Source organism: Lonchura striata, chromosome 5, assembly GCF_050655825.1.
Source record: "Lonchura striata isolate lonStrDom1 chromosome 5, ASM5065582v1, whole genome shotgun sequence".
NCBI lineage: Eukaryota > Metazoa > Chordata > Aves > Passeriformes > Estrildidae > Lonchura > Lonchura striata.
In genome coordinates, this window is record NC_140707.1 from 66,352,069 (window position 1) to 66,378,652 (window position 26,584).

Consider the following 26,584-nt stretch of genomic DNA (forward strand, 5'->3'; position numbering starts at 1 on the left):
ATAAATCAAGTAGCCCTGGCCTATACTGGTTCATCCACTTCTGAGCTACCCCAAAATACTGTGATACTGAGATTTAAGCCCTGCAGCATCTAGATGCTAGTCTCCTTTATAGAGGAAGAAGTAGGGCAGGGTTATGTTGTTTGTCATGATCATTAAGGGAATCCACAGACCTGAGACTGAAGGATTATCTTCAACCTGCTCCTTCAGAGCTACCCCATTTGTCTGTTGCTAACAGCTTTTGTTAGGGATGCTGAATGTTTCATGATACCAGCAAACAAAAATCTTCCATGGCATGTTTTCTGCCTTTTTGGTGATTGTATGTTTACCCCCTCTTGCCAGTATTCTCTTTTTTCTCCATTTTCTTCACCAACATTACTTTTTAAAAGGTGCCAGATGTTTCTTCACCCTTAAAAGTCACCTCAAATGCAATCAAGCCATAGCCCCAGATGACTTAAAATTTTCAATTATTTTTCTGAAATCTGCATATAAGACAGTGCTGGGAGGGAAGATGGAGTACTTCAGTTTCTTCAAGAGCCAGTGTCAAAACAATTCTATCAGCCCATGGCGCTAAATACATTAATTACTGTTTCTTAATTTCAAGAGACAAAACTTCAATTGCAATAACAGAAATATCCATCAGAAAAGGCATCATTGCCACATGATTAGCAGCTGTCCTGACACAACTCTGAGTTCGACATATTTGCAGGATTATATTTTAAAAACATCGTCAGAGGGAGATGAGTGAAGACAGTGAGAGGAATATGTAGTGCTTTTCCTATTGCTTCAGGGCTGGTTTGGAAATTAGGGACTCTTCCTGGCATGATAGCCCATACTGTTTATGGGATTAGAGCAATGAATGTCTAGATTAGCCAGTATGATTCTTAGAATATTCTCCAAAATTCTGCCCCTATAGCCACCTTTTCGGCCTCTTTAATTACAGAAGCAGGATGTGCAGAGACAGGTCAGCTATTCAACCATTGTCAGAGCTGAGTGTTATAAGTGGTGACACAAAAGCAGAGCAAATTTTGTACTAGAAGAGTTTCAAAGATCTGTACACATAGAAACAGACATTTTTATCACTAGCATAATAAGACTATTTTTATTTCCCCCTGGAGAAGCTCTGTGCACAGTCATCTATCCCTATGCTTCAAAATTAGCTCTGTGCAAAACTGTTCCAGGGGTTGAAGACAGTTCCAGTCCTTTCTACACTCCGATTTTTTTTTCTGCTATATAGAGATATTTAGGCAAAATCCAGGATTAGTTACTGTAGGAGACATTGGCCAAACTTTGGTTCAGCTCTTGGTTATTCTGTTCCCTGCTACAGGGGAGTCTTGTAGCTGCACTTTCCCCAGCCAATCACCAGCCTAAAATATCCTAAGGCATCACTGGCAGAGAGGTCTAAGACTCACTAAGTGAGGCCCTGGAGGCATTTCAAGAGGGACCTTCTGAACCTCTGACACCTGACATGACTGATGACTTTGCAAGTTTAGACCACTGTGATCCCCACCCTTCTGCCCTGCCATAATGAAACTTCATTTTGTGTCGCATTTTTGAGGTCAAATTATTTAATTCCCAGAGTAAACACTGTCACATTTGGAGGTGAACAGTCTCCTTGCACTTCCATTGGAACATCATTTTTTGAAATCATGTTCACCGGGTGATGAAAAAGATACCAGCGATGTGTAACAGGGTGAGTAATCCAGAAATTAGCACTGCAGTCCCTCAGCTCCATGATGTGGTGAAATCTGTGCAGAAAGCACAGGGAAGAGACCAAACTGGATTGCTGGCCTGGGGCTGAAAATATCAGGATTCAGTTTTCTTCATTAAAATGAGGTTATTATCATGTAATAACATTATTATATACATCACTGACATTTGCAGTAAACCTTTGTCATGGTTTGACATAACTTTGTTTTCAGTTATTGTTTGTAATGCAATTCATTCCAGTGCCAACCTGAGTGGGGAAATGAACAATTATTCAACCCTGTTGATAAATTTCCAAGTAAAAAATTAGTAATCATCATTTATGGACACATATTTAAGACCTAAGTGTTTCAAGTGTTGCAGGAATTTGTAGTTAATATGCCCAGGCTGATTAAATGCGGCAAAGGCAGCCCTGGCTGAACTCTCTGCAGCCAGGGAAGGACGTGAAGGATGGGAGTTTGTAATATGAGCAAAATTCTAATCAAAGTCCTGTCTGAACAGAAACCTTCAATAATTTGCACAGTACTCTAGCACAAAGCTGTTTAACACTGGAGAAGATTGGGCCAGTGTTGCAAACCATTCTACCAGAGTAGCTAAATCTGAGAGATGATGGTCAAAAGGGCTTTTACCTACTCTTGGCTGTCATCTCCCTTTGGCCTGTGGGCCCTGCTTCACTCACATAACCTGTGCAAGCAGTTTTGGACCTCATAACTGAGCAATATTTTGTTGTTATTAAAGCAAAGCTTTAACAGTCGTCGCATAGGATCTGGAGGAGCAGGACAGCAAGTCACCCTCGAGACACATTTGCTGTGTGAGACAGGGGATGGGATGTGGCTCCTGGAAAAGAGCCTGTTTAAAGGCTCTGAGCCATGAGATCCATCCCTTTTTCCTCAGCATGTATTGCCTTCACCTGCAGCAGTGCAGTTCCCCAGTGCTGTGGCTTGAGATCCACAGAGGTAAAACCTCACTTGATGCAGGGGAGAGTGAGGCACCAATGTTGTATCACACAGAACCATCCTCAGCAGCCCTGAGTCCCACAGCTCAGACCTGGATGGAGGGAATCAATAAACCACCCTCAGCTCCTTTTCTCTCTGTCATATGGAAAGTTAGGGTGATTAGGCAGATCACTTCAACCATTAAAAATCTGCAAAGCTTCAGCATCCCAGGCACACACCTGAGCCCCAGGACCTCACTTTCTCTCAGTAACTGACAGAGATAAGTGTGATAATCATTTGTGTCTGTAAAAATCCTTTCTTTGCTGAATGCCAAAAGCCTTTCCTCTCTCACAGTTTCATTAAATTTTAGAAATCAAACAACTAGCTTTGAACTGTCTGCTGGGGCACACAGGTTTGTGAGCTTCACACAAACAGGAGGATGCCCTCTTGGGTGTCTCTGTTACGTCTCTCACACGTGATTAAATGTGGCTTTTTTCTAAGAGTGACAAGATTGTCAGTCTCTGCAGGCTGTGGCTTTGTAAGGATCCTCACACCAGCATTGCCTCTCCTGTCACACTGACAGACCAGGATCAGCTTCCCAGGAGAACAGTGGGCAATGGCCTCGAAAGATCCTAGCCTTGGGAGCGTTATCAAAGAGCTGGAAAAGTGAAACAAATAGAAAAGAGTCCTAGCAGAGCAGAAGCTTCCCTGCTCGAGGCTCAGTCTCCACCCAATGAAGTTCACAGCAGCTCCTGACTGAATCCAGGGGGAAGAGATGTTTTTCCCCAGTATCTGCAATGATGAATGAGGAACTGGAGCAGAGTGCCTGCAGCTCTTGCTGAAGAAAGCAGACTGAACTGGACTATCAAGAACTGTTGGCTTTTATATGGGCTCAGCAAGGTCATTCATCACCACAGCCGATGCCTACTGCTTTCAGCAGCATGGAAAAAGAAATTAAAAGTAGGTGAAAAAGACCTTCTTGTTTGGCTGGAGGATAAGCAATAGATCAAAATGTTTAAAATATTAACATTTCACTGCAGCTCAGACACACATGTGGGCTCCTGCAGCTTAACACATGGCAGAGTTGTCACCTGAGCTGTGGTGGCTGTGTTGGTGGACGGTTGTCAAGAGAGTGGTCTCAGAGTTAATTATTGTGAGTGATCTGTGGTAGCTCTCTGCCATTGCCCAATGTCAAGCTCTTGTCCAAGCTCTGGAGCTGGGTGGGGCAAGTAGCTATCCTGAGAGGTGGAGCTGCTTTCCAGGATGGTCTTCTAGTGGATTTGAGGGGGTTTTAAACTCACTACTGTAAATATTGCCATTCCAGGATTGAGGCTATGCAGAGGATGCTTACATATTGAATAGAGCCACAAAGTTCTCACTGCTGCACAGGAAAAAGAGGGAGCAAGAAGCAGTCCCTGCATACTACGACCAATTTCTACCATCAGAATGCTGCTTGGCTTATTCCACTCATAAGGAAATCAAGCATTAAGTCAGGTCAACAACTGCAGAGATAAAGGTGAGTTCAGAGCAGCCAGTGGAGACAAACTCAATCACCATGTGTCTTCTCCAGCCAAGGTGCACCTGCCCACTCAGCAGCAAGTCCCTGGTGCCATGTACAGCGGTGTCAAGGCTGTTTGGAAAATGAAACTGCCCACGCCACAGTTCCAGTGAGACAGGCCCTTGCTGGTCTTGCAGTGACCTCCTCCAACTCCTCTCACAAGGAGTGAGCAGAAGAGCCAGTTTCCCTGTCACATTTGTGTGCTGCTTTCTCAGGTGTTTTGTTTTAATTAAAGGTATTAAAAGATGACCAGATCCATGCAGCTGGCTGGAGCCAATGGAAAAGGAAATGCTATCTGGACAGCTGCTTCTCTGTGGGCTGGTCTGTGCCCACATGGCATCCTCTGATGTGCACCAAGGGAAGACCATCACAGTAACTATTTTCCACACTGGAGCAGAGATACAAATAAAAATGCCCTTGTTCACATGTAACTGTTCTGTAACTGATCCCAAGGCTGAACTTCCATTTAAAAGCCATTTAGCCAAAAGCTTTGCTATCAAAATTATTATCAGTGTTTCCTCATCTGGCACATCATATCTCTATGAAATTTTTCTCTGTGTGTGTGGGTATAGTCATAAAAAACCCTCAAGACAGCAGATAAATAGGATTTTCAAATATTCCTCCACTCTGTAAGTCTGTTTATTGTAGAGCAGGAAAAGGAGAGGATCACTGATCCTCATGATACACCTGAGCTAAGTCCAATCCTCTGCTGCAACCAGCACAGCTGAGCTTGGGCTCAGGACTGATTTATTTCCCTGCCTTTGTGGGCATACTCTGTTCTGTATGGACCCACTGCCAGCTGGGTTTGTGTGTGTGTTCATCTGAGCTGAGCTGTGTTCACCTGAACTGCAGCCACAGCAGTAACCTCCTTGCAGAATCTCTCTTTCCTTAGCTGACTGCCAGACTGCTAAATTCACCAAAATAAACAGTATTTGTACATAGAATGCACATCTATGCATGAAACAGGTTGTCTGGGGAATGCAAGCTTTGAATTTTATCAGTGAGTTGAGCTGTGACTCGGGGAGCACGTACAGACCTTGCAAAATTATTTATCCTGTAAGTGCATCAAAGTGGCCAGAAAAGGGAAAAACAGCTGTGCATGTTTTTCTCTCTCCTCCTCTCACTTTGGGACTAAGCCTATAAAATAATAATATGCCTTTCCAGTATTATCATTTGTCTTGATTTTCTGTAGAGAATTGCATAACAGCAATAGCCCTATTAGCATTCAGCCCTCAGTTCTTTGCTTTGTGCTTTCTCCCTTACACCTTTTGCTTAATAAAATAATGAATTTTGCATTTGACAGATGTCTGACAATTCAGGGGACTGGGCTGTCCTCTGTTTAGCCATTGAATATGAAAACTTGGAACTCTCCTGCGTGACAGTCCCTTTGCAATGTGCCAGCTCTGTCCACACATTAGGGAGCGTTTCAGGTAAATTCAGATCACACTAAGCCAGTGATGCTGATGAGAACCTAATAGATCAAGAGGGACAGAAAGCTATCACTGCCAGGGGCAATTAGTGACCAGATAGTCCTATTTGCAATTCCTAGGATGTGAATAGGTTGAAAAGTGCTGTGTGCAAGGGCTGCATGTTCAGGCTCAGAGAATTGCATGAGGGAATTATACCTGGAGCTGTAACATCTCTGGGACTAAAGCAAACAATACTTTCTCACCTGCATTTCTGATAATCTCCTTTTACTTCCCTGCAGGGGAAAACCCTCAGGGATCTGGAAGGTACCTGTCCAGAAGGAAAACATGGGGCCCCCTCCCCAGAGTAGGGAAAGAGGAGCCCTGCAATGCCTCACTGTGCTCTGCTCCTGCTGCCCAGCTTTACCCTTTTAGCATGAAATCTGACAAGGACTTGTGCCTCTCCCTTCCTTTTCAGGTAATCTAATGGCATAAAATATTTTTATTTACAGAGCTGAGAGTGGAGAAAGGCAATCTCTGACATCTTTTCAAGGGAATGGTGGTGTTTATTGAACTTTCTGGCGCAGCCACTAGATGCCCCTGTTTTCTGATGACTGCTCCGGAGTGGAGCATCTGCCACGATGCAGCGACCAGGGCCAGAATTTGGGGCTCACCCCATAGAGAAATCCTGACTGCTTCAGCCTCCTTTCCCCTAATGATCTTACAGCTAGCTGAGTCTGTTGTTCTAGATGTGGAATTTAGGAGACAGTGCTGGTCACTAACAGGGATGGTGCCATCCATCTGCCTTTTCTGCTCCTGCTTTGTGGTGGCTCTGGAGGAGGTGACACAAAGCTCAGCCAGCAGTGTGCCTGCAGGCCCTGTTCCTGTGACCATACAGCTCACTGCAGCGCCCAAGCCCTGGAGTAGCCCTCTTGGACCCCACAGCCTCTTGGGGGTGAATCAATCCAAAGCAGAAGAGTCAGTCTCCTGGAAAAGCCATTAACCCAAGCAAAAACATTTCCCAAATGAACCCTGAAGTGTTTCCTTGTGTACAGGTCCAGCAAGGAGACTGTTTCAAATGGGAATTTGGCACTTGGTCAGGGCAAGGGAACTTTTGTGGATGCTAAAATAGTTCTACTTCCAGAAGATTAATGATTGCACCATGTCATTCCAGCCCCACAGGCATCCAAGGTCAGCATAGAAAATCACATTTTCTCCATCTGAAGTGATCTCTCCCCCAAAATGAACTTGGCTTAAGTAATTATTTACTTGAGAGTCTCTTAAGTTAAGTTGAGTAGATGTTTCTGCTTCAGTTATTCCTTGACCAGGCTTTATGGGGCCTGAAGAGTCCACTTACCAAAGTCCATACTAGGCCCTAAGGTATGGTGTGTGATAAATATTGCAGTCAGATACCCAGCTCAGAACTTCTGTGGAACACAGTGGTAATTACGGATTTGGAGTAAAAAGTCCTTGTTTGTGTCTGGGCATGCACTCTCAGGAACACAGGAAATGTTAGGACATCTTGCTTGAGCTTTTTTCTTAACAAGGTGAGCAAAGTGATGGAAACCTTCAGAAGAGAAAAGAAAGTGGGCTCTCAGGATGAGAACATTTGTAAAGGGCTTCTGCTGCTTAATTCTTCCTGTTTCCAGGGGTAAGGGGCCTAATTAGCACTCCTGAGTGTGATGTGGGCTCAGAGCTGTGAGTCATCTGGGAAGAAGTACTTTTTCAGTTGTCACTGCTGGAGAAGCTAAGGAGCTCCAAGGAAGAAGCACTAGAAATTCCTAGTGACCTAGTGTCACAAAAATTACTTTGTAGGCGCTTAGAAATTAGTATTTACTCCATCCATCACCCAATGAAACAAAAAGATTCCTCCTGCTTCCCTTCAGAGCTCTGGATTAGGATGTAAAACTCATGACTCATGTAAAACTCATCCGGCTGCCAGTACCTATTTAGTGAGGTTTGATCCACTAGGTTTTGGTTATGAGACATAAAAGCCTGGTAACCAGCCTTAGGATTAGGAAGGTTTACAGTGATGTATCCCACAGCATGTAGCACAGGCAGCCCTGGGGCTAATCTTCCCCAAGACTGACACTGTGCAGGCCAAGCCACTTCTCTGGAAGCCACACATCGTCTGCCATTTTTTCATAAATTTAAAAAAAAAAAAAAGGTCTCAAATATACAATAGCAAATGAAGCTTGGATTAACTGATATCTCTCTTCTCTCGGTGATTTCATTGTGTTTTCTCTTGGGCCTGTGCTGCTCTGTAGGATTATGGCATTCCAGAGGCATTGGCATAATGATAACATGACTAAGAAATATGGAGACTCCCCTCTCCACATTAATCCGTGCCAAGAGAATACTGAAGGAAGTAGATAAAGGAGTCACTAACACTGAGTTATATTTTGCTTCTAAGAATTGCCTTCCAGAGGCTGTAGCCATTTTGCAACCTCTTTAATTTTCACAGAAAATGCCTCCTGTGCCATAATTAAGAGTTTAATATGCCACAGGGTCCTGTTTATCATGATAACGTATTTTGCTAGAGAACAGATAGAATTTTTGTAGGTCCTTTGAATATCTTTCAACCAGTCCATTAGATGGGGCTGTGATACTGGGGATTTTAATCACAGATATTCATTATTCAGTTATTATTCTTTCATTTTAATAAGAAAGCTGCATTATTTCCTTTGTTTCTCAGGCAGCAAGATCTGGTGAGGGATTTCAAAGCGTGGAATAGTTTGGTAATCTTCAATGTTGGCTAGCTACACCCACAAATTGCAGGGAGAACATCAGGCCCACCTATCTCTTCTCTTCTTAAGAAGGCATGGCCATCCAAGGCAAAGACACCTGTAAATGTGGCAAGCATCAGAAGACATATGGGAAGCAGTCTTTTATCTCATGTGATGACTAATAGCATGTTCCCAGCTGAAACATAGTTTGAGACCTCTATGCAGTTCTTCAGTAGGAAAAAAAAATCTCTGTAATTGTTTTAACAATGGTGTGCAGAGGACCCTGGAAATGGAAGACAACATCAGTGTACCATCCCATGAAGAGAGGATATCAGATGTTATGGCAAAAAGTCAGAGTGCTCTACTGCCTATCTGATGCAGGAAGATGCAAAGGGTGAAAGTAACTTCCCTGCAAACTGCTTTGCCTCAAGCAAGAGGAGATGCTGTATGTTGAGCAGAGATTATCACATACAATATGTATGTGTGAATATGTTTTAATATATAGTGACAGTTCCTTACATTACAAACAGTACCTAAATCATGGAGTTGTTAAGGTTGGCAATAACCTTTAAGATCACCAGTCCAACCACCAGCCCAGTGCCATCACCTTGGTCACTACTAACCAAGGTCCTCAAGTGCTGCATCCAGGCACTTGAAGCATTTCTTAATATTTCCAAGGTATGGTGACTCCACCACATCCCTGGGATGCCTGTTCCTGTGCTGGACAAACCTTTCCAGGAAGAAGCTTTTCCCAAATATCAGATCTACTTTCAGGGAGTTGTTGAGAGCAATGAGGTTCTCCTAGACCCTCCTTTTCTCCAGGCTACACATCCCCAGCTCCCTCAGATTTTTGTTGCAGAGCCTTCCCCATCTCGGCTGTGCACAGCTGTACAGAGAAGGACTTAGGGGTTCTCATGGATGCAAGGCTGGCCATGAGTCAACAGTGACATTCATAGCCCAGAAAGCCAGTGAAATCCAGGCTGCTTCAAAAGAAACGTGGGCAGTAGGCTGAGGGAGATGCTTCTGCCCTCAGCAGGACAAGAATGATGTGGAGCTGTTGGAGAGGGCCCAGAAGAGGCCCTGGAGATGGTCAGAGGGCTGGAGCCCCTGTCCTGTGAGCACAGGCTGAGAGAGCAGGGGTTGTTCATCCTGGAAAAGAGAGGACTCTGTATGCTACAATTAAAGTACCCCTGAAAATTAGCTTTCTGCTGTCTTCCACTAATAAGGCAATAGCTACTCTGCACACAGGTGATTGCCAAAACCAGTGACTTACAGAGGAGATCTGTAGCATACCTTTCATAAACAATGACTTATTGCTGTTGCTGATTCCTATCCACTCAATTTTTTCTCCTTCCTCTTGTATTTTTTCCTACAAAAACGTTACGTGTTGGGTAAATTCTTCATCCATAACCAGCAATATCCTAGCAAACCTAGCAAAATAAGAATGTTCTTATTTCTAATTTGGTTTTAGGAAGGTACATAGTGACAATGACAGAAACAAATTCTAGGGTTATCCTTCTTTGCCCTTCACTTATTAGATGTTCAAGATATTTTACTTCTTTCTCTACTAAGCATAATTTTGTTTTAGAGACCCTTAGTCTTTTTTTTCCCCAAAAGTTTAATAGCTTAACTGTGACATCTCAGTCTTTCTCTTTTTCCTCCCCTGATACAGCAAATCATCTACATATTGTAATAACTTTGCTCCTGTATTTAGATTAAACTCTTCAAGCACCTGTTCTAAAATTTGTCCAAATAGATTTGGAGATCCTATAAATCCCTGTGGTAAAGAGGTTCATTGTTACATCATAATTGCTGCTTTCTCCCAGTAGTGGGGTCTTCCCATTCAAAAGCAAATATATCTCTGCTGTCTTCTGCTAGTGGACAGGTCCAGAATGCATCTTTTAAATCAAACACACTGAACCACACATGGTCAGGGAGAATCTTGCTTACTAGGTGTCTGGATTAGGGACTACTGAGTGGCATACTTGAACAAGTTCATTCAATCCTCTCAAATCTTAAACAAGTCTGTATGCCATATTGTGAGATTTTACCACTTTGTTAAAACCAGGCCCACCATGTGGGCTCTCCATTTCATGGGGACCAGCCCCACCACATGGAGCAGCTGCTCCATCCCTGTGCTCACAGGACAGGGGCTCCAGCCCTCTGACCATCTTCATGGCCTCCTCTAGGCCCTCTCCAACAGCTCCACACATCATTCTTGTCCTGCTGAGGGCAGAAGCATCTCCCTCAGCCTACTGCCCAGCTTTCTTTTGAAGCAGCCCTGGATTTCGCTGGCTTTCTGCGCTATGAATGCTCACTGTTGGCTCATGGCCAGCCTTGCATCCATGAGAACCCCCAAGTCCTTCTCTTGTACCCCACACACAGGGGTGTCACAAAGGCACCAAGAGCACTTCCACAAGGACAAAGATGAGTGCCAAGGGAACCAATCCCATCTCACCACAGGGGATCTCAAGGAACATGCACCCAGGAATCTACACCATCCAATTATATGTTTGCCAAGGCTTCAGCGGAGCTTTGTCCTGCTGTGTAAAAGGAGGCTCTGGGGGCCATTGCAGAGCAGTGGGTCTGCATTTGTTGGGTGTCAGGACTTTGGTTTCTTGGGGCCATTGTGAGGGTCTGAGCTGGAGTGGGCAAGAAGGGCAGGACTGGCCTGGCTCTGATGTCTCTGGTGCCAGAGGGGCATGTAGGCAATGCTGCCCCATCACAGCTGGCCTGCCTGTGACATCTCTGGTGCCAGTGACATCACAAGGAACATCACAGTCAGGGGCAGGTATAAATGGCAGCAGGAAGCTGCGCTGCCCCAGGGCAGCCTGGATGAGCACACACAGCCTGGATGAGGGGACACACACGGCCAGATGCTGCGCTGGATGAGGGCAGGACCACAAACACAGGCACCCAAGAGAGTGCTTCCAGCCCTGCATCCAGGGCCCAGCCCCTCCCAGGCACACCTTGCAAAGGGCACAGTGGCACCACTGGGGCTGGGCACAGCCTTTGCTGCCTGACAGCTGCCTAGCCCCCTCCTTCCGGCCCTCTGTCTCCCATCCCTTCTTCCCTCACTGCCAGCTCCCTTCGTTTCTCTGTTCTTCCTTCCCTCACCTCTCAGCACCGCTGCACTCCTCTCCCTTCTCTTGCAGGTCATAATGGTCACACTATTCCTCTTCTGGTTTGTGCAATGCATCCACTTTTACATCAATGTGTACCTGGCTGAGGGTCTCAACCAGCAGAGGACTCAGGTGCAGCAGGAGATGGCCCACAGGACCCTGGAGCAGAGTGTCGGCTCCTGGGGAGCCGTGCTCAGCGCTGCTGCGCTGCAAGGCCTGTTCTGGGCCCTTGCTGGAGCCCTGGTGGTGCTCTTGGCACTCTACTGGTGGTTCAAGAAAGGGATCCATGAGAGGGACAACAGAAGGGTCTCAGACAGTGAGGAAAGTGAGGAAAGTGAGGAAGAAAATCCTGCTCGGACGAATATGACCTGGATCATTTCAAAACGCTTCCAGCTGTCAGTGCCGAAGCTGGCTGCTAAGAGACAGGTGGTGCAGGAGCTGATGAGTGACCTTCTCCAGGTCACCCATAATCTCTTTTCAGACAGCTTCTTCCCAGTGCTGGAACCAGCGATTGGGGTGGGCAGTGCCTGTGAAGGATGGAGTCCCCATAAGGAGGAGGATGTTGTCTACTGTATGTTTGTGCCCCTGAAGCCGCCCCGTGGGCATGCCTTCCACCTGGAGCCAGACTCCATGGGGGAGGTGCCACAAAGGAGGATGCGCATCCGCGTGGAGCTGGTGTGCACTTGCACCAGGAAGCAGCCTGACCAGAACGTGCTGTGCTTCCTCCATGACTCCGAGGAGGAGTTGAAGAGAAATCAGGCAGCCAGCCTTCTACACACCCTCTGCACTGGCCCTTACCTAGATGGGGAGAAAATTGCCCTCTGGTTCCAGACGTTTGTGATCTCAGCCTGGTCGATGGTGCCTCAGTCCCATCACTACAGCATGAAGGTGCTTCCCTCCTGCCGCTCCTGCAAGATGAAGCTGATGAAAGCCTCTGGGAGAAGCCTTTTCGTGGAGACAGTATTTGGTGTGCAGCAAGGTGACTCGGACATCTTCCTGAGCAGCCAGCCTACAGAGGCCCAAATCCCCCCAAGCACGACATGGCTGGAGAGCTATGCTGTGGCAGAGGCAAAGTTCTTCAGGCATGTCGCCATGCAGGCCCCAGCCCACAGCTGCCACCTCAAATGCCTGCGGCTCTGCGCTCGCCTTCTGAAGGACTCAGGCCTTTCTATCTATGCCTTGAAAACCACGGTCATGCACCTCCTGACCTTGATCCCTCTGTCAGAATGGCAGCACAAGTACTTCCTGATGCGGGTAGACGACATCATGTGCTACCTGCAGTGTTGCGTAGAGGAGAAACGCCTCAAGCACTTCTTCTTTGACAACGAGGACATGCCCAAGGAGATCTCCTTGCCCCCAGCCTTCCATGAGGCACAGCCCCTGAACCTCTTTCAGCACCTGGCACAGGATCCAGTTGCTCAGACTGAGGCATTGAAGGAGCTTGATGACCTGCAATATCACTTTGGGCTATGAATGAGACAACTGTAGAATCACAGAATCATAGAATCATAGTACTCAAGAAGAGTAGAATCGCTAGATTTATAGGAAAATACTTCCAGTATCATTCTAACCATACTTTGACCTTTAATTGACGTAAAGTTTACAACAAATGGTGTGTTTGAACAAACACTATCTCTGAGCATCCATGCATCACTTTGGCATGGAATCCAGCTGCTCAGCTACCACAGAGCTGGAGATTATTTGGTAGAAGACCTGAGACAGTGGGCTCTGGTTTCTCTGATTCCCTGGCTACCACTCCCCACTGTCCATGTTCCTACACTGGGGAAATAGGAATAATTGGTCACCCTCCACAGCTGTGCTCACTGCCAAGTGGCATTTAATGTTGCTGCCTTCCAGAAGCTCCTGCAAATGCCCTTTTTGAGAGAGTCCATTCCTCCTGTGAGCTTTACTGGGTACAAAGATAGCAATAAATAATATATTTGAGAAAACACTTCACCTGTGAGTCTCCCTGCATCACTTTGTCAGGGAGCACTGGCATAGGGTACTGGCTGCTCAGCTGCTGCAGAGTCAGGGAGAGTTTTGCAGAAGAGTTACTGGGTGGGCTGGATATAGCACTTGAGGATAGAATGGGCTGTCTGGTTTCAGGACTCCCTGTTGTTGTGGGATAATCTCAGTAGGCAGTTCAGCATCACACAACAATCTAACAATTTAACAGTTGAAAGCAAGTAAATTAGAAGAATTTATAAGAATGGAGAGTAAAAACAAAATAAGAACAAGTGATGCACAATTCAGTTGATCACCACATACTGACCAATGTCAGACCCTTTCCCAAACACCCATCAGCTCCCCTTCCAGGTAACTCCCCCATTTTATATACTGGCCATCACAGCCTATGCGATATCCCTCTGGCCAGTTTGGGACACTTGTCCCAACTGTGCTCCTCCCTCCCAGCTTTTTGGGTTTGTGGGTTTTTTACCTCCTCACTGGCAGAGCACGGGGCACAATAAGTCCTTGATTTTTGGATAAACATGACACTTAGCAGCAACCAGAACATCAGTGTGTTACCAGCATCATTGTCATCTACAAGAAGAACTGTCATCTACTGAATCTAAAACACAGCACTGAACGAGCTACTGCCAAGAAATTAACTGTATTCCCAGCTGAAACCAGAACAATATCCACTCCTTAACCCACAGCATTTACATCATACCAAGTCTCCCATTAACAAACACTTTACCACTTTCCCCATTTATCTGACAGACATACAGACAGCCATCACTCACTTAGTCTGTGGAGCATTTCTGTCAAATGTACACACAATTGCCAGCAAAACCTTGACCATGCATGTGGGGAGAACAGAATCTGGGCTGCTGAAGAAGCAAGCCCAGATAGTCCCTTGGGAAGCTGCTTTTGGAGGTCCTGTGCTCCATGAGTGCTGGTCCTCTTTGAAGAGCCATCTCCTAAAATCACGGGAGAAGGAAATGGCAAGCAGGGCAGAAGGATGGCTTGGCTGAGCAAGGATTTTCTTCTTTTCTTGCAGTTCCCCTATCCTCCTTCCAGCCCTTCTTGTAGATGGGTGTACCATTTGCTAAATTCCAGTCACCTGGGACCTCCTGGGTCATCTGGGACTGCTGATAAATGAATGAAAGGGGATCAGGGAGCACCTCAGCCAGCTCCTGCACTATCCTCTTCTGGGTCCTATCTGACTGCATAGACATGTGTCTGCCTGAGTAGCATAGCATGTTGCTGACCATTTCCCTGTCCCTGTCTTTCAATTCAGGGTGCCCACAGAACAACTGGTCTTATTATTAAAGACTGAGGCAAAAAAGACATTAAGGACCTCAACCTTTTCCTCATCTCTTGTCATTATGTCTCCCCATGCATCCAGTGAAGGATGAAGATTCTCCTTTTGTACTTGTAGAAGCATATTTTATTGCTCTTGACTGTAGTAGCCAAATTAAGTTTAAGTTAGGCTTTTTCTATTTCTGATGTTTTTCTAAATTCAGTTACAGTTTTGACCCTGAAAACCTCATGATATCTCTGTAGTCTTCCTGAATTGCCTGCCCCTTCTTCAAAAGGTCATGAACTCTTTTTTTTCCCTGAGTTTCAGCCAGCTTTCAGCACCTGGAGATAGCCTACTCCTGCACCTTAAAGATTTCCTTCTTGAAGAATCTCCAGCCTCCCTGAACTCCCTTGCCCTTCCTGAACTCCTTGGCACTGCTTCCCAAAGGACTCTGTGAATTGATCTTTTAAACAGGAAAAAATCTGCCTGGAAGTCCAGGATGGCAGTTCTGCTAGCCACCATCCTTACTTCTCCAAGAACCAAAAATTCTTATAATTTTATGATTTTTATGCCCAATACTTTAATGGCAAGAAAGGATGCTACCTTGTAACAGATGAGGGAAATCAGGCTTCCTTATTTCTGCAAACTTAAAAAAGACATTAGGCCTTTGTGAAACAAATACGTATACCCCAGCTAAGCAGGGCAAAGTTACCCTTAAGCGACATCACAAAAGTTCAGTGAGATAATCACATTAGCATTACTGAGTTAGCCATGCATGTAAAGCACAATACAGCTCCTATTTCCTATTTGTCTGCATTATGAATCTAAAATATTCATATTTTATTGTCTTGTGTTGACAGCAAACTGTTGGAACAGAAGAATGGCTGGTTTTGTGTTTGGAGCTTCATGTCTTATTTAGTTGCAAGATTGAATGGCAAGCAGAATTAATCAGGTTCTCAAATGCACTTTGTCCAAGGTTGTTCACACTAGCAGTCCTTAAACAAGCTGGGAATGGGAATCTGGTGTCTTTTACATTACCTGGGATATGTATATTCCACCTGCTCAAAAATCCTAAGGGAATTGAGCACTCAACTTGCCAGCAATTTTAAGTATGATTTTAAGATTTAACCTACTTAATGCCTCTCTAAAAAGCTGAGATTGAAGCCAGGATATGCATGTGGCTGAAGCCTGCTGTGATCTGCCAGCACCCTTCAGCTCTGTGCTGGTGCTGCTGGCCTGTGGAAACAGAGATGCACCCAGTGCTGTGGGGAAGCAGGCAGTGGGACAAAACATCAAACGGATCTGAAGCACTATTCACGCTTTAACAACCTCGGGTATTTCCCTGCAGTTTTGTAAAGGACTGCCAGCTAAAGGCAAGAAAAGCAATGTGGTCTTTGTGCAACATCCTGGTCTGTGGGCCTGATGGAAAACATGGGGGAAGTTCTGTGCTGGGTTTTGACTGGGGAAGCAGGAGTTTCCCCTGCCCCTGCATCCCAGGTGGCAGCCTCTGTGGCTGCCTGTCAGTGCTGAGGGAGAAAAGCTGTGTGCCCTCCATAGGAAGGGTTTCCCTGACGTGCTGCACGCCGGTCCGTGAGCACAGGTGGCCCCAAGGAGCCTGGCAGCTGCCTCCTTTGGGGAATCACAGAGAGCAGCTTTGCCTCAAGAGCTCGGCATGGCGAAGGGCCCAGAACAACCTGTCATGCTGCCTGTCACACCTGTCAGATGGAAGCTGGACTGAAAACAAGCAACTTTCAATAATGCCTCTGCATTCACTTGGACATAATGAAAACAAACAAGAAGCAGCCAAGGAGCCTTTCTTGGGCTGTGTGTCACTGCTCCCTGTAGTCACATTGTCACCAGTCTGCCCTGGAGCGGGGGTCCACTCGGCCACAACAATCTGCTCCAAAATGTTATTGTCCCCACAAAGAACTGAGTGCTAAAGGACCCCCTTAACATAACTTATTCTTAAAAAAAAAAAAAAAAAATTGAATGACTTTGCAATTGTTTTTCCGCTTTTAAAATGGATTTTGGAAGCTGTTTTTCCTACAGGCCACTGCTTATTCAAGTGAGGAGGAAACTCGCTTCTTTGGTGGTCTTCCTGGAACACCAGCCAGTCTCCATCCCCTCTGACTCCTCCATAAAAGCAGGAGTGGCCTGGACTCTTCATCCCATGTTTTCCATGGGAGTTTCTGCCCCACTGACTCTGTTAGGAGCAGGCTGCACACTTATTGCACAACTTTAGTGTGTGGTCATGCAGCCATGACTATCAGCAAATGTCTTCATCACACAGTTTTCACTGTTCTTTCTTTATCTCTTCTGAGTTTTCAAGAAGTCCTGCTAGGAGGGAAGAGGAACAAAATTTTTTCTGTGGAGCTCTCTAAGTTACCTAATGATTTTGTGCATCATGTTGCTAGGAAAAATCTGCTCCTGAAGAGTCATACTCTGTGGCCTTGAAGGTTTTCACCATTTTTCAAATAAACCTGATCGACATTTCATGGGGACTGTGACACCCCTGACTACTCCAATAGCACATAAAACATTAAATCATTAATTGATTTTTTTAGAGTCCATTTCACAAACTCTTACTACAACACAGCAAATCAGAAGTCTCTCTGCCTTGTGTTGGTTGCTCATTTTCCACATACTTCTCAGAAAATCTTGTTGAATCCCCACATGACACATTATGTGTTTAAATTAGTGGTTAAGGAGACTGCTGCAAGTTTATTGCTCTTATCTTTGTCATTCACTGGGTGTGCCTGTCCCTTCCTCCTTTTCGTCTGCTGAATGAAACTGTCAGAAACACAGCTTTACCACTGCAGGGCATTTGCAACGGCAGCAAAAGAATAAAAGAAGCATTTTTTTCCTAATCTTTCTGTGCACTTCATCATCCTCTGTCACTGTAAGCCTACCAAATTTTAAGTTTAGAAGTACATCCTATAACAATTTCTTCCTACAGCACAAACCCAAACTATTTAGGCAAACTAGCGATTATTCTTCCACACTAACATCAACATAAAGCAGATTAGAAGAATTAAATGCACAAGAGTGCACTTCTTTTATGATTATGCACCCTTAATCTTCAGAAGATGGTTAATTACATTTTAAGCAGCATAAGAGCCCTAACATATTTGTATGTTAATAAAAATTCTCACCAGGGGTTTAAATCTAACATGTATTCACAGGTATAACTAATGGCATTTTTCAGAAATGCTGTGAAAAAATATGCCTGTAAGTTAGTGCCTTCACACAGGAAACTGCTGGGAGTTTTTAATTTACTCTCTAACTGTTCTCCTAATCATTCTCTTATCATGCTGGGATGGCTAAATGCATACAGATTATAATGATGGCGTGCACCCATCACATGTCAGTGATGACATTTGCCAGTGCTTGAAGTCAGGCTGCTGCAATCAGAGCTCTGCAGCAGAGGGAAGCAGGGAAGGAACAGGGAGGACACTGCAGCCCTGTGGTTTCACAAGAACTCATGTTTGCTGGTTTAAGGCTTGTTCCTGTTCAGAAAGGGATTCGTCTCCACCTAGGACAGGCCCAAACATCTCTGTGATTCAGAGGTTTTAAGGCTAAATGTTAATTATGTCATTATTAGGAAACTGTTAGGAAAATATTTTTCACTGAAAGGGTGATTAGGCATTGGAACAGGCTCCCCAGGGAAGTGGTGAAGTCACCATCCATAGAAGCAGTTTTTTGGAAGTAGACATGGCCCTTTGTGATATGATTTTTGAGCACAGTGGCATTTGGTCATAAGTAGGACTCGGTGACCTAGAGATCTTTTCCAACTTTATTGATTCTGTGATTCACACTCAGAAAGGTGACTTGTTGAAGGTTCAAAAAGTCTTCTTTCCTACAAATCCTCCAAAGTGAAGACAACACCTGCTATTTATATTTGCTTCCAACCTCCAAGGAGCCAGAGCACTGGCATCCACAGTGGAATCAGCATTCTTTCTCCAAATCTTCTCTTTGCAAATTTCAACTTCAGGCAGTTCAGGATTTAGGCTAGGGTGAGACCCAGCCTGACTCAGGGTCAAAATCCTCATTGTTTCAACCCAAAGCAGCTCCACTAAAACAGAAGGTGTGAATTTGAGAGGGGAAGAGACTGTACCAAAATGGGAAGCAGGTTCTTTCCTCACGGATTCACCCACTAGAGGGACCCGTTCCATTCCCTGAGCGAGAGCAGAACGGAGCAAGCTCAGGGGAATAAGTACCATGGAAAAAGGGAAAAGCAGGTGCTGTTGATGCTTCCTGCAAGTGCCGAGCTCAGTGGCCACAGGACTTGTCCTTCCCTGGGATTTGTTTGTTCTGTTGGCTGACCAGCATCGTGACAGTTTCCTCTGGAGGGACCACCTGAGTTTCAGGAAAAAGAAACTTTACAGCTCAACTTTATTTTTCTCCGCTGTTTGGTCATTTTTTTCCACAGTAGATGTCTACATCCTAAAGCAGATACTGTCATTCCAAAACATCCCCAGGGCATAAAAGATAAATTGGAAAAGGAGGAAAGAGTTGAACTTTTGAAATATGCTGCCTAATTATTAGTATTCCTCATTCTGAGCCTTATTTGTGGCAAGGATGACTCATTGCCCTTGAACACCCACTGCCTATCTATTTCCTCTAATGCTGCTTTCCTTTTTGATTTTCTGGATACAGATAGCTGACTGCTTATCTATTCCTACTGTTAAAATGATGCATAACTTCTGCATTTTGCGCATGGAAACATTATGGATACTGAAATGTCATCACAGCCCCATTTGCTCATCTGCTGTTATTTACTTTCCAGCAGACAATATTTAGTACAAGGCACACACAATGCAGAAGTCAGCACAACATTCATCACATTGATACCAGGACGTACAATGCCTGCTGCCACGGATCAACAGAAACAGTCTGGGCTGGAGGATTTACAGAGCTCCCCATCTCCCTTCAGCCTCTGTACAAATTTTTTCCTGGCTGAGATGCTGTAGTTCTGGAAAGGAGCCAAGGCATGGCTATGTGCCAGTGGGAGGGGTTCTCGAAAGAGGAGGATGTAGGGATCTACTGTCAGAGTGACCTTCCTTCTTATCTGGTGGATACAACCCTGCACCTCTTTCCTCCAAAGCTTGCCAGAGCTACCCCTGCACTCTGTGCTCCCTGGGAGGTTTGCACAGTAGTGCCTGTGTCATCACACTGGTGAGGTTTTTTGTGGATGCAGACGAAGCTCTGTCTAGAACAAGACATCTCTGGAAAAGCGTTCTCAAGTCCTGCCACACCGTCAAGTCGCATGAAGCAAATACCCAGTTATCCAGGGAAATCAGTAGTCTAACAGGGATGGTTTAGAACACTCCAGTCCTTCAAAAGAGAAGCTACAATACCTTAAACCTGTGTGTTATCATGTTCTTTGACCTTTATAAACACCCCACAAAAATTGCACCATAGCAGGAGAGTTTCCACTTCAGTGAGGGAATTCAGCTGATGAATGCTGCCCCTGGAGAGCTTTCAGGAACAGTACGACACCTTACAGTGGTTTTGAGGACAATGAAACAGGCTGTCCAGGGAATTAGTGGAGTCATCATCCCTGGTGGTGTTTAAAAATCATGTAGATGTGGCACATGGGGACATGGTTTATTGGAGAACATGGCAGTGTTGTGTTAATGGTTGGACTTGATGATACTGGAGGTGTTTTCCAACCTAAATGATTATATGATTCTGTTATAATACCCAGCCAGGGGATGAGCCTTCCTTGACAACAAACTAGCAATAATGAAGAGGAAGATGCTGTCCTTAGGTTCTATGGGGACTGTTTCTGTGCTTCTCTGAGAGTCTCCAAAAGAATGGATTGATCATCTCTTGAAGGCAAGTGGTGGGGCACAGCAGGTAGGGGACTGTGCCTCACAGGGCTTTAGCTCTCTGGAGGTTGGGAGATTGTTGGTGCATACCTGACTCCATCTTATTGCTTATCTGGCACCCACCCTCAGCCACTTTTTGAGAAAAAATCATGCATTAGCAGACTCTTTGGTGACCATTCTGATATACTTCGTCCCAGAGATTTCCAGGAGAAGCCAAAGGAAAATCTCATCTATCAGAGGATGATAAAAAGCAAATTTTGTAGTGTGATTGAGCTCTTCTGTCTCACATTTTTTTCTTCTTCCTGATTCAGCTTTTTTCAATCAGCATGTGTGGAAATTTCTGGCTTCACATTTACATCAAGATGCTCCTCAGTGCCATCAGAAAACTATCTTGGAGTGCTGACAAAGAGCAAAACAACTACAAAAATTAGTGGGGATGATAGCAAACAAACAGAGCTGCTTGGAGAGCATGGGGAATGGGTGCAAGGTGAAGGGATCTGGGACAAAATCCTCAGCCAGTGCCAGAATACAGCTCAGCCTTGCTGGTCCCTGAAGCCAGATCTGTTCCAAATAATTGTTTCCTTTTCCTTCCACGTGGTTTCTGGATGTTTTAATATTTTCCTTTTGATGCCCTTTTCAAAGAAACACTTTTGCCATATGGAAATCTGCAATAAGACCAGCTCTTGGTTGCCTCATATCTGCCACATAAAACAAAGTCAGTCACTTTCAACATCTGAAGGCAGCTGGCTGGAGTGGTTGGATCCAGCTTCAAACAGCATTCACATTTGTTGGGTTTGTCCTCCAATCCCAGTCTGAAGATCTGCTTTTCCATAAAAAGAATGATGATTTTGCAAGTGTTACAAGAGTGGCTTCAAAGCAGGACTGAGGAATGACTTTGCCAGCTCACATCAGAGATGTGTCCCCCATCAATCCTTGTGCCCTCCAACTTGGTCCAGGGTAGCCACACACAGAAGGAAGAGGACACAGATGTTGCAAGCAGGCTGCTATATTTCCTCAGCATCTGCTATTTGAGATTTAGTAATTCCATCAGCTATACATTAATTTATTGTGGCTGAAGGGTGGGAGTTGGTCATCCAAAGGTACTACAAATTTCTGATACTGTATGCATTCAAGAGCAGCATTTAAAAATCTTTTGTCTCTTTGCTGCCCAAAGAAGTTGTGGATGGCCCATCTCTGGAAGTGTTCAAGGCAAGGTTGGATGGAGCATTGGGCAACCTGGTCTAGTGGAAGGTGTCCCTGCCCATGGCAGGAGGTTGGAATTAGATGATCTTTAAGTTCTCTTCCAACCCAATGATTCTATGATTCTAAATCAACAGCTGCTGTCCTGAGGCCAGGTCAGACCCACATGGTGCACTTGACCAGCTAAGGTGAGAAGGGAAAGAGAGGTCTCCATACTTAGAGTCAAGAGCATAGAAATACCCTCAGATGTGAGGGGCTGTGGCTACCAATGGAAATCCTGATTCAGCATGGATGCTGTGAATCCTCACTGTGGTAATAGGCAGGAGCAAGAGTGAAAAAAGTGATGGCCATGGATTCAAATGCTCAAGCTGGCTTTTCTGCCTGCTCTTCACTTCCTGCTTCAGGGACTGAACCTGTTTCTCTTGATTGCAAATAACTTGGCTTTGGAACACCCCATGTGGAGTCTTTGTGGATATGGATGCACGCAGAGGATGGGAAATAAAAATTATGGAAATACAAGGTGTTTGCAAAACATTTCAAATTGGATACCAGTTTTATGTTAGATTGCTGGTCTTCAAGGTGACATGTCACAAGGACCTAAAACAACTTCTTTCCTTTTGCAGACATAGTGTAAGTATTTTCAGTTGTGTAAAAACTTCATCTGAGTGCAAGCTGTGATCTGGAAATCTCTGCTTCACACAAGGAAGGGATTTTATTGTGACACCTAGAGAGCAAGAGGTTGCAGATTTCCCATTTGCATCCCCCAACCCTGCTTCAGTTGGATGTAAATAATTCTTTCCTTCTCCTCAGGGTCCTTTCACTCTCACCTTCTTTTCATGGCCCTTTGACCCAGACAAAGGCAAAAACTGTTACCTGAAAGTTTACAAAAACAAAAGAGTCAGGAAGCAACCATGGGGTCAGCTTCAGCCTTGCCAGAGATTTGCCATGACTATAACAGGTCATTTAATCTTATCTCAGCACCGCAAGTGATAAAGGCCTCATTGATATCATATTAATCTGTAATCAAAGCTTTACTAAGGATTACAGGATTAAACTACTGCAGAAATGTAATAGTCTTCATGTGGATGATCCCTTTGTTCCAAGAGCTCATGTGTTTTATTGTCATTTTCACATCTGTTTATCACTTGGAGAAAATATATTTTGTGTTTTAGTAAGCTCAAGCATATATTTCCTGTGTCACTCTCCCCCACAGTACTATGTTAAAATCTAAATACATTTTCTAAAGGTTAGGACATGTATAATTAAAATCAAGTTGGCAGAAAATAACTATTTCATTCACTCCATATAATCCTCCAGTTAGAAAGTGGGTGGGGAATTTGAACCAATCTCACACTTAAACAGCAAGGCTGAGGTCACAGACATGACTAGTGGCACTGACTGCTCATTGTGACATTTGTTATGGGAGCTTAATTGTTCAGAAGTATCATTCAGTACTTTCTGGAAGTGAGGATTTGTAAGGTAATTCCAAGGAGCATCCCAGAAACACAAATCATTTCTGTAAGTCATGACTTTTGCACTCACTCTGGGAATTGCACATTGTAAGAAGTGTAGATACTGCTCAGCACTTCTACTACTCATAATTTTTCTTTTCAGCATTTTAACTTCCTTTAGTTATATACGAAGTAGCTCCATTCTCCTTGCAGACTCCTACCCAATATCTTGTAAAAGTAAATGAACTTTAAAATTGAAGGTAGCTCTCCAGAGAAGTAATTCAGCAATAATTTAGCCTATAGAAGTTCCCAAGTCTGTAATTTATTGATTTAGTTAACAGTTTGTACTGACTAGATAACAGTTTCCTATCTTATTACTCTGTGTTTTCATTATATCCCACCTATCTGGTAGAAGGAATATCAATCTTTGGCAGCTTACAGTTGCTAAGAGTAGCTGTTAAATATCTCAAAACTTGCCTTTACTTCATTTTGGCATTTCAAAGGTTCTTATTTGGAGGATTGGCAAATCATTAAAAAGATTTACTTTTCTTCACAAGGAAAACAAACAAAAAAAAAAAAACAAAAAAAAAAAAAAAGAAAAAGCAATTGTTCAGTTGAGTCTGCAAAAGGGAGGCAGACAGTTCTGCACTTCTGCTACTTGCACAAAATCCTCAGCTGCAGTTCCCATCCAGCCTGCAGAAAGTGTTGGTCACATCACCCCACTCTCTCTGCAGCAATAAATGCAGATGAGGTGTGGTTGCCTAGAGGATGGAACAGCAGAAGGTATCAATTCGCTTTATGATGTTTGGCAGGAAAGACAGACTACATTGTACAGCTTTTTTGAGACAGATTAGAAGTTGATCACTGACACTTGTGGCTGAGAAAAGGTTCCACAAGGTCAGAGCTGCTGAAATTGAACTCATAAAGAGGAAAATGTGAGGACAGCGGGGATAATACAAAGTAAATGTTGGGTACATTTGGGGTTGTGAAACTTCTTTGTTTCAACAATACTCACAGACACTTCATTCTTGGTTTTGGAGGATATTTGAATAATTAGGTAGTTAAAAGGCTTGTGAAAGTGGCTGTCTAAACTCTATAGGGAAAAAAATCTAGACAGGTATTGAAGTCAGAGTCCACATGCATGTTGCAGTACTGACACACTCATTAGGAGTGCTCTTGTGCTCCCACAGAAATGCCTGTTCCATGCTACAGACAGGAACTGGAAAACACCCCTCACTCAGCTGACCAGTCACACCTCAACAAATGCTGAGGAAGCTTTCAAAGACATTTTTACATAAGAACAATAAACACGTCCTTCTTCAATTCATCAATTGCTGCAAGTTACATTCTTACCAAAGTTTGAGTTCAGAGATGGCTCATCTGATGAAGAATAGAAAGAAGTCAATGACACAATTTTCAGCATGTTTTTAGGGACCAATTGTCCCATATGGTTAATGGCTGCACAAATAAGATCTTCTTCAGAGCAAGGAGAACACAGGACTTACAGTATAATGTCACACTATGACACAAAATAACTCACACATTTATGCTAGATGTAAAAGAGGGAAAAGAGTAAGTTTTATTTCTGACTTTCTAATGTATAGAATTCTAAAAGTGGCAATGGATTGGAGGGTGAAATTGTCACCTCTCCAACAACACTGGTCAAACTAACAGTTTATTAATTCTCTCCTCCCACAAGGAAGAATGGAAAACAATCATTATTTACATGACAGTGTGTAAGAAACTCTAGTAGAAATATGTAAACATTAGAAGGTACAGAAAACTTTTGGAAGAACTTTAAAACTTTTAAAAGAATAGGGTGACAGTATAAGTCTCATGAGGAAGAAAGTTTGCAAGCTTTCCATTGCACTGTTGGAGAGCCAGTTCTTCATCTAGCTCTGTATGAAACCAAGAACAGTTTCTTCTTCATTAAGGGCAATGGCACTATTCTGTAACAAATACACCAAAGCAGACCAATACTATCTTCTGACAGAGCTATCTGCCTAAATTGGCCTGATTTTCCCCAAGATAAACCTATGTATTCTATTCTAACCTACCTTTAAACAGAATACATTGCTAGAGCTGAGGCTTTGCCCTCCTGCAGGCTCTGGCTCTACCACTGCTCACATCTTACCCCCAGAGCAGACTTCTTGGATTCTCTTATTTTGGGATAGTTCACATGAGTTAGAAGGCCATATAAGGGTCTGCACAGATGCTCTACACTGGTGTGTAGTGGCCATCCACTCATCAAAGCCCAAATACCAGTATCATCTTCTCTGGCCTGTCTTCTGTTGAACCCCCTGGACTAAAACCCACACAATGCTTTTTAACTTTCCAGTGTGCCAAAAGAAAGAAAATGGGTTCCTCCATCTACTCCTCCGTTTCCTGACCTGTATGATGATCAAGCGACTGTTCTGCTCCTTCTGCCATAATTTTGAGACTGAGGACCACAGGAGTGCAGAGACATTAGCAAGATGATGTTGAGCTGACAGACTCTATCAATTAGTGCAGTAGTTTAGTATTAGTAGTTTAGTATTAGTGCAGATACCTTCTCCTAGACTGTAGCATTGATAAACTTTAAGATGTGTCAGAGATTCTTCACTCAGAAGACTGATCAGTGTGTGCTGTCCCTGGCCTTCTTTGCAGGACTTCTTTCACTTCTTTTCAAGATGACCTCTTTATTGTGAGTATGTAGGGTGTTAGTGGTGCTCTTGATGTATCTCACTGGTTCCTTCTTCCAAGGAAGTCAATGTCCCCAAGCAGAGTAAAGCTGATTTCCCTTTGCATGGCATGCTCAGACAATAAGCAACACACTTCTCTGAGCACCAGCCAACTCATAAACCAGTCCCTGGGAGCTTTGTCTGCTTCTTTCCCTTCTGAAGCAATCAGAGAGAATGAGTGTTCACAGCCCTGCTGCCTGCACACCCAGCAGCACAGGGGCACAGCTCTGGCTGAGGCAGCCTGTGTGACTCAGCTCTGCCTGCAAATGTGACAACCTTTGTTAGGAAGAAAACCTAGGGGTTTGGTACCAAAATAAACTCAGCCCTGTCTGCAGCTGAACTGCCTGACTTTATCAGCCAGGCTCTGTAGAGCAGTTCCAGCTCTTCTCTACTGAGCTTTTTCTTAACTGTCTAGCTTAACACCCCTGAAGCCCTCTGGCCACCATATTCCCAGGTATAAACAGAGAAGTCTGAGCTGTGCTTTATCTTCTTCTCCTGAAAAATGCCTTAGGTTGAACTTTCCAGCCAGTTATTCTAAGCTGTGGTAGCATTAATCAAACTAATGATATCTGGTTATCTGCAGGAAAATCAATATTATATGGCACAAAAAAGAATCCCACAATTAATAGTGTACTGTACAGTGTCTGTGTTCCTGTGTTAGTCTGAACATATTCTAAATTACTTATC

At 44.2% G+C, this 26,584-nt stretch overlaps 1 protein-coding gene across 1 annotated transcript; it reads left to right on the top strand.

Moving 5' to 3' along the window:
* The first annotated feature begins 2,786 nt into the window (after window positions 1-2,786).
* Window positions 2,787-26,243, top strand: LOC110484103 (inositol 1,4,5-trisphosphate receptor-interacting protein-like 1). The gene has a single exon (XM_085580880.1). The coding sequence runs from the start codon at window positions 11,491-11,493 to the stop codon at window positions 12,922-12,924; it is 1,434 nt and encodes a 477-aa protein (XP_085437006.1). The 5' UTR covers window positions 2,787-11,490; the 3' UTR covers window positions 12,925-26,243.
* The last annotated feature ends 341 nt before the right edge of the window (window positions 26,244-26,584 follow it).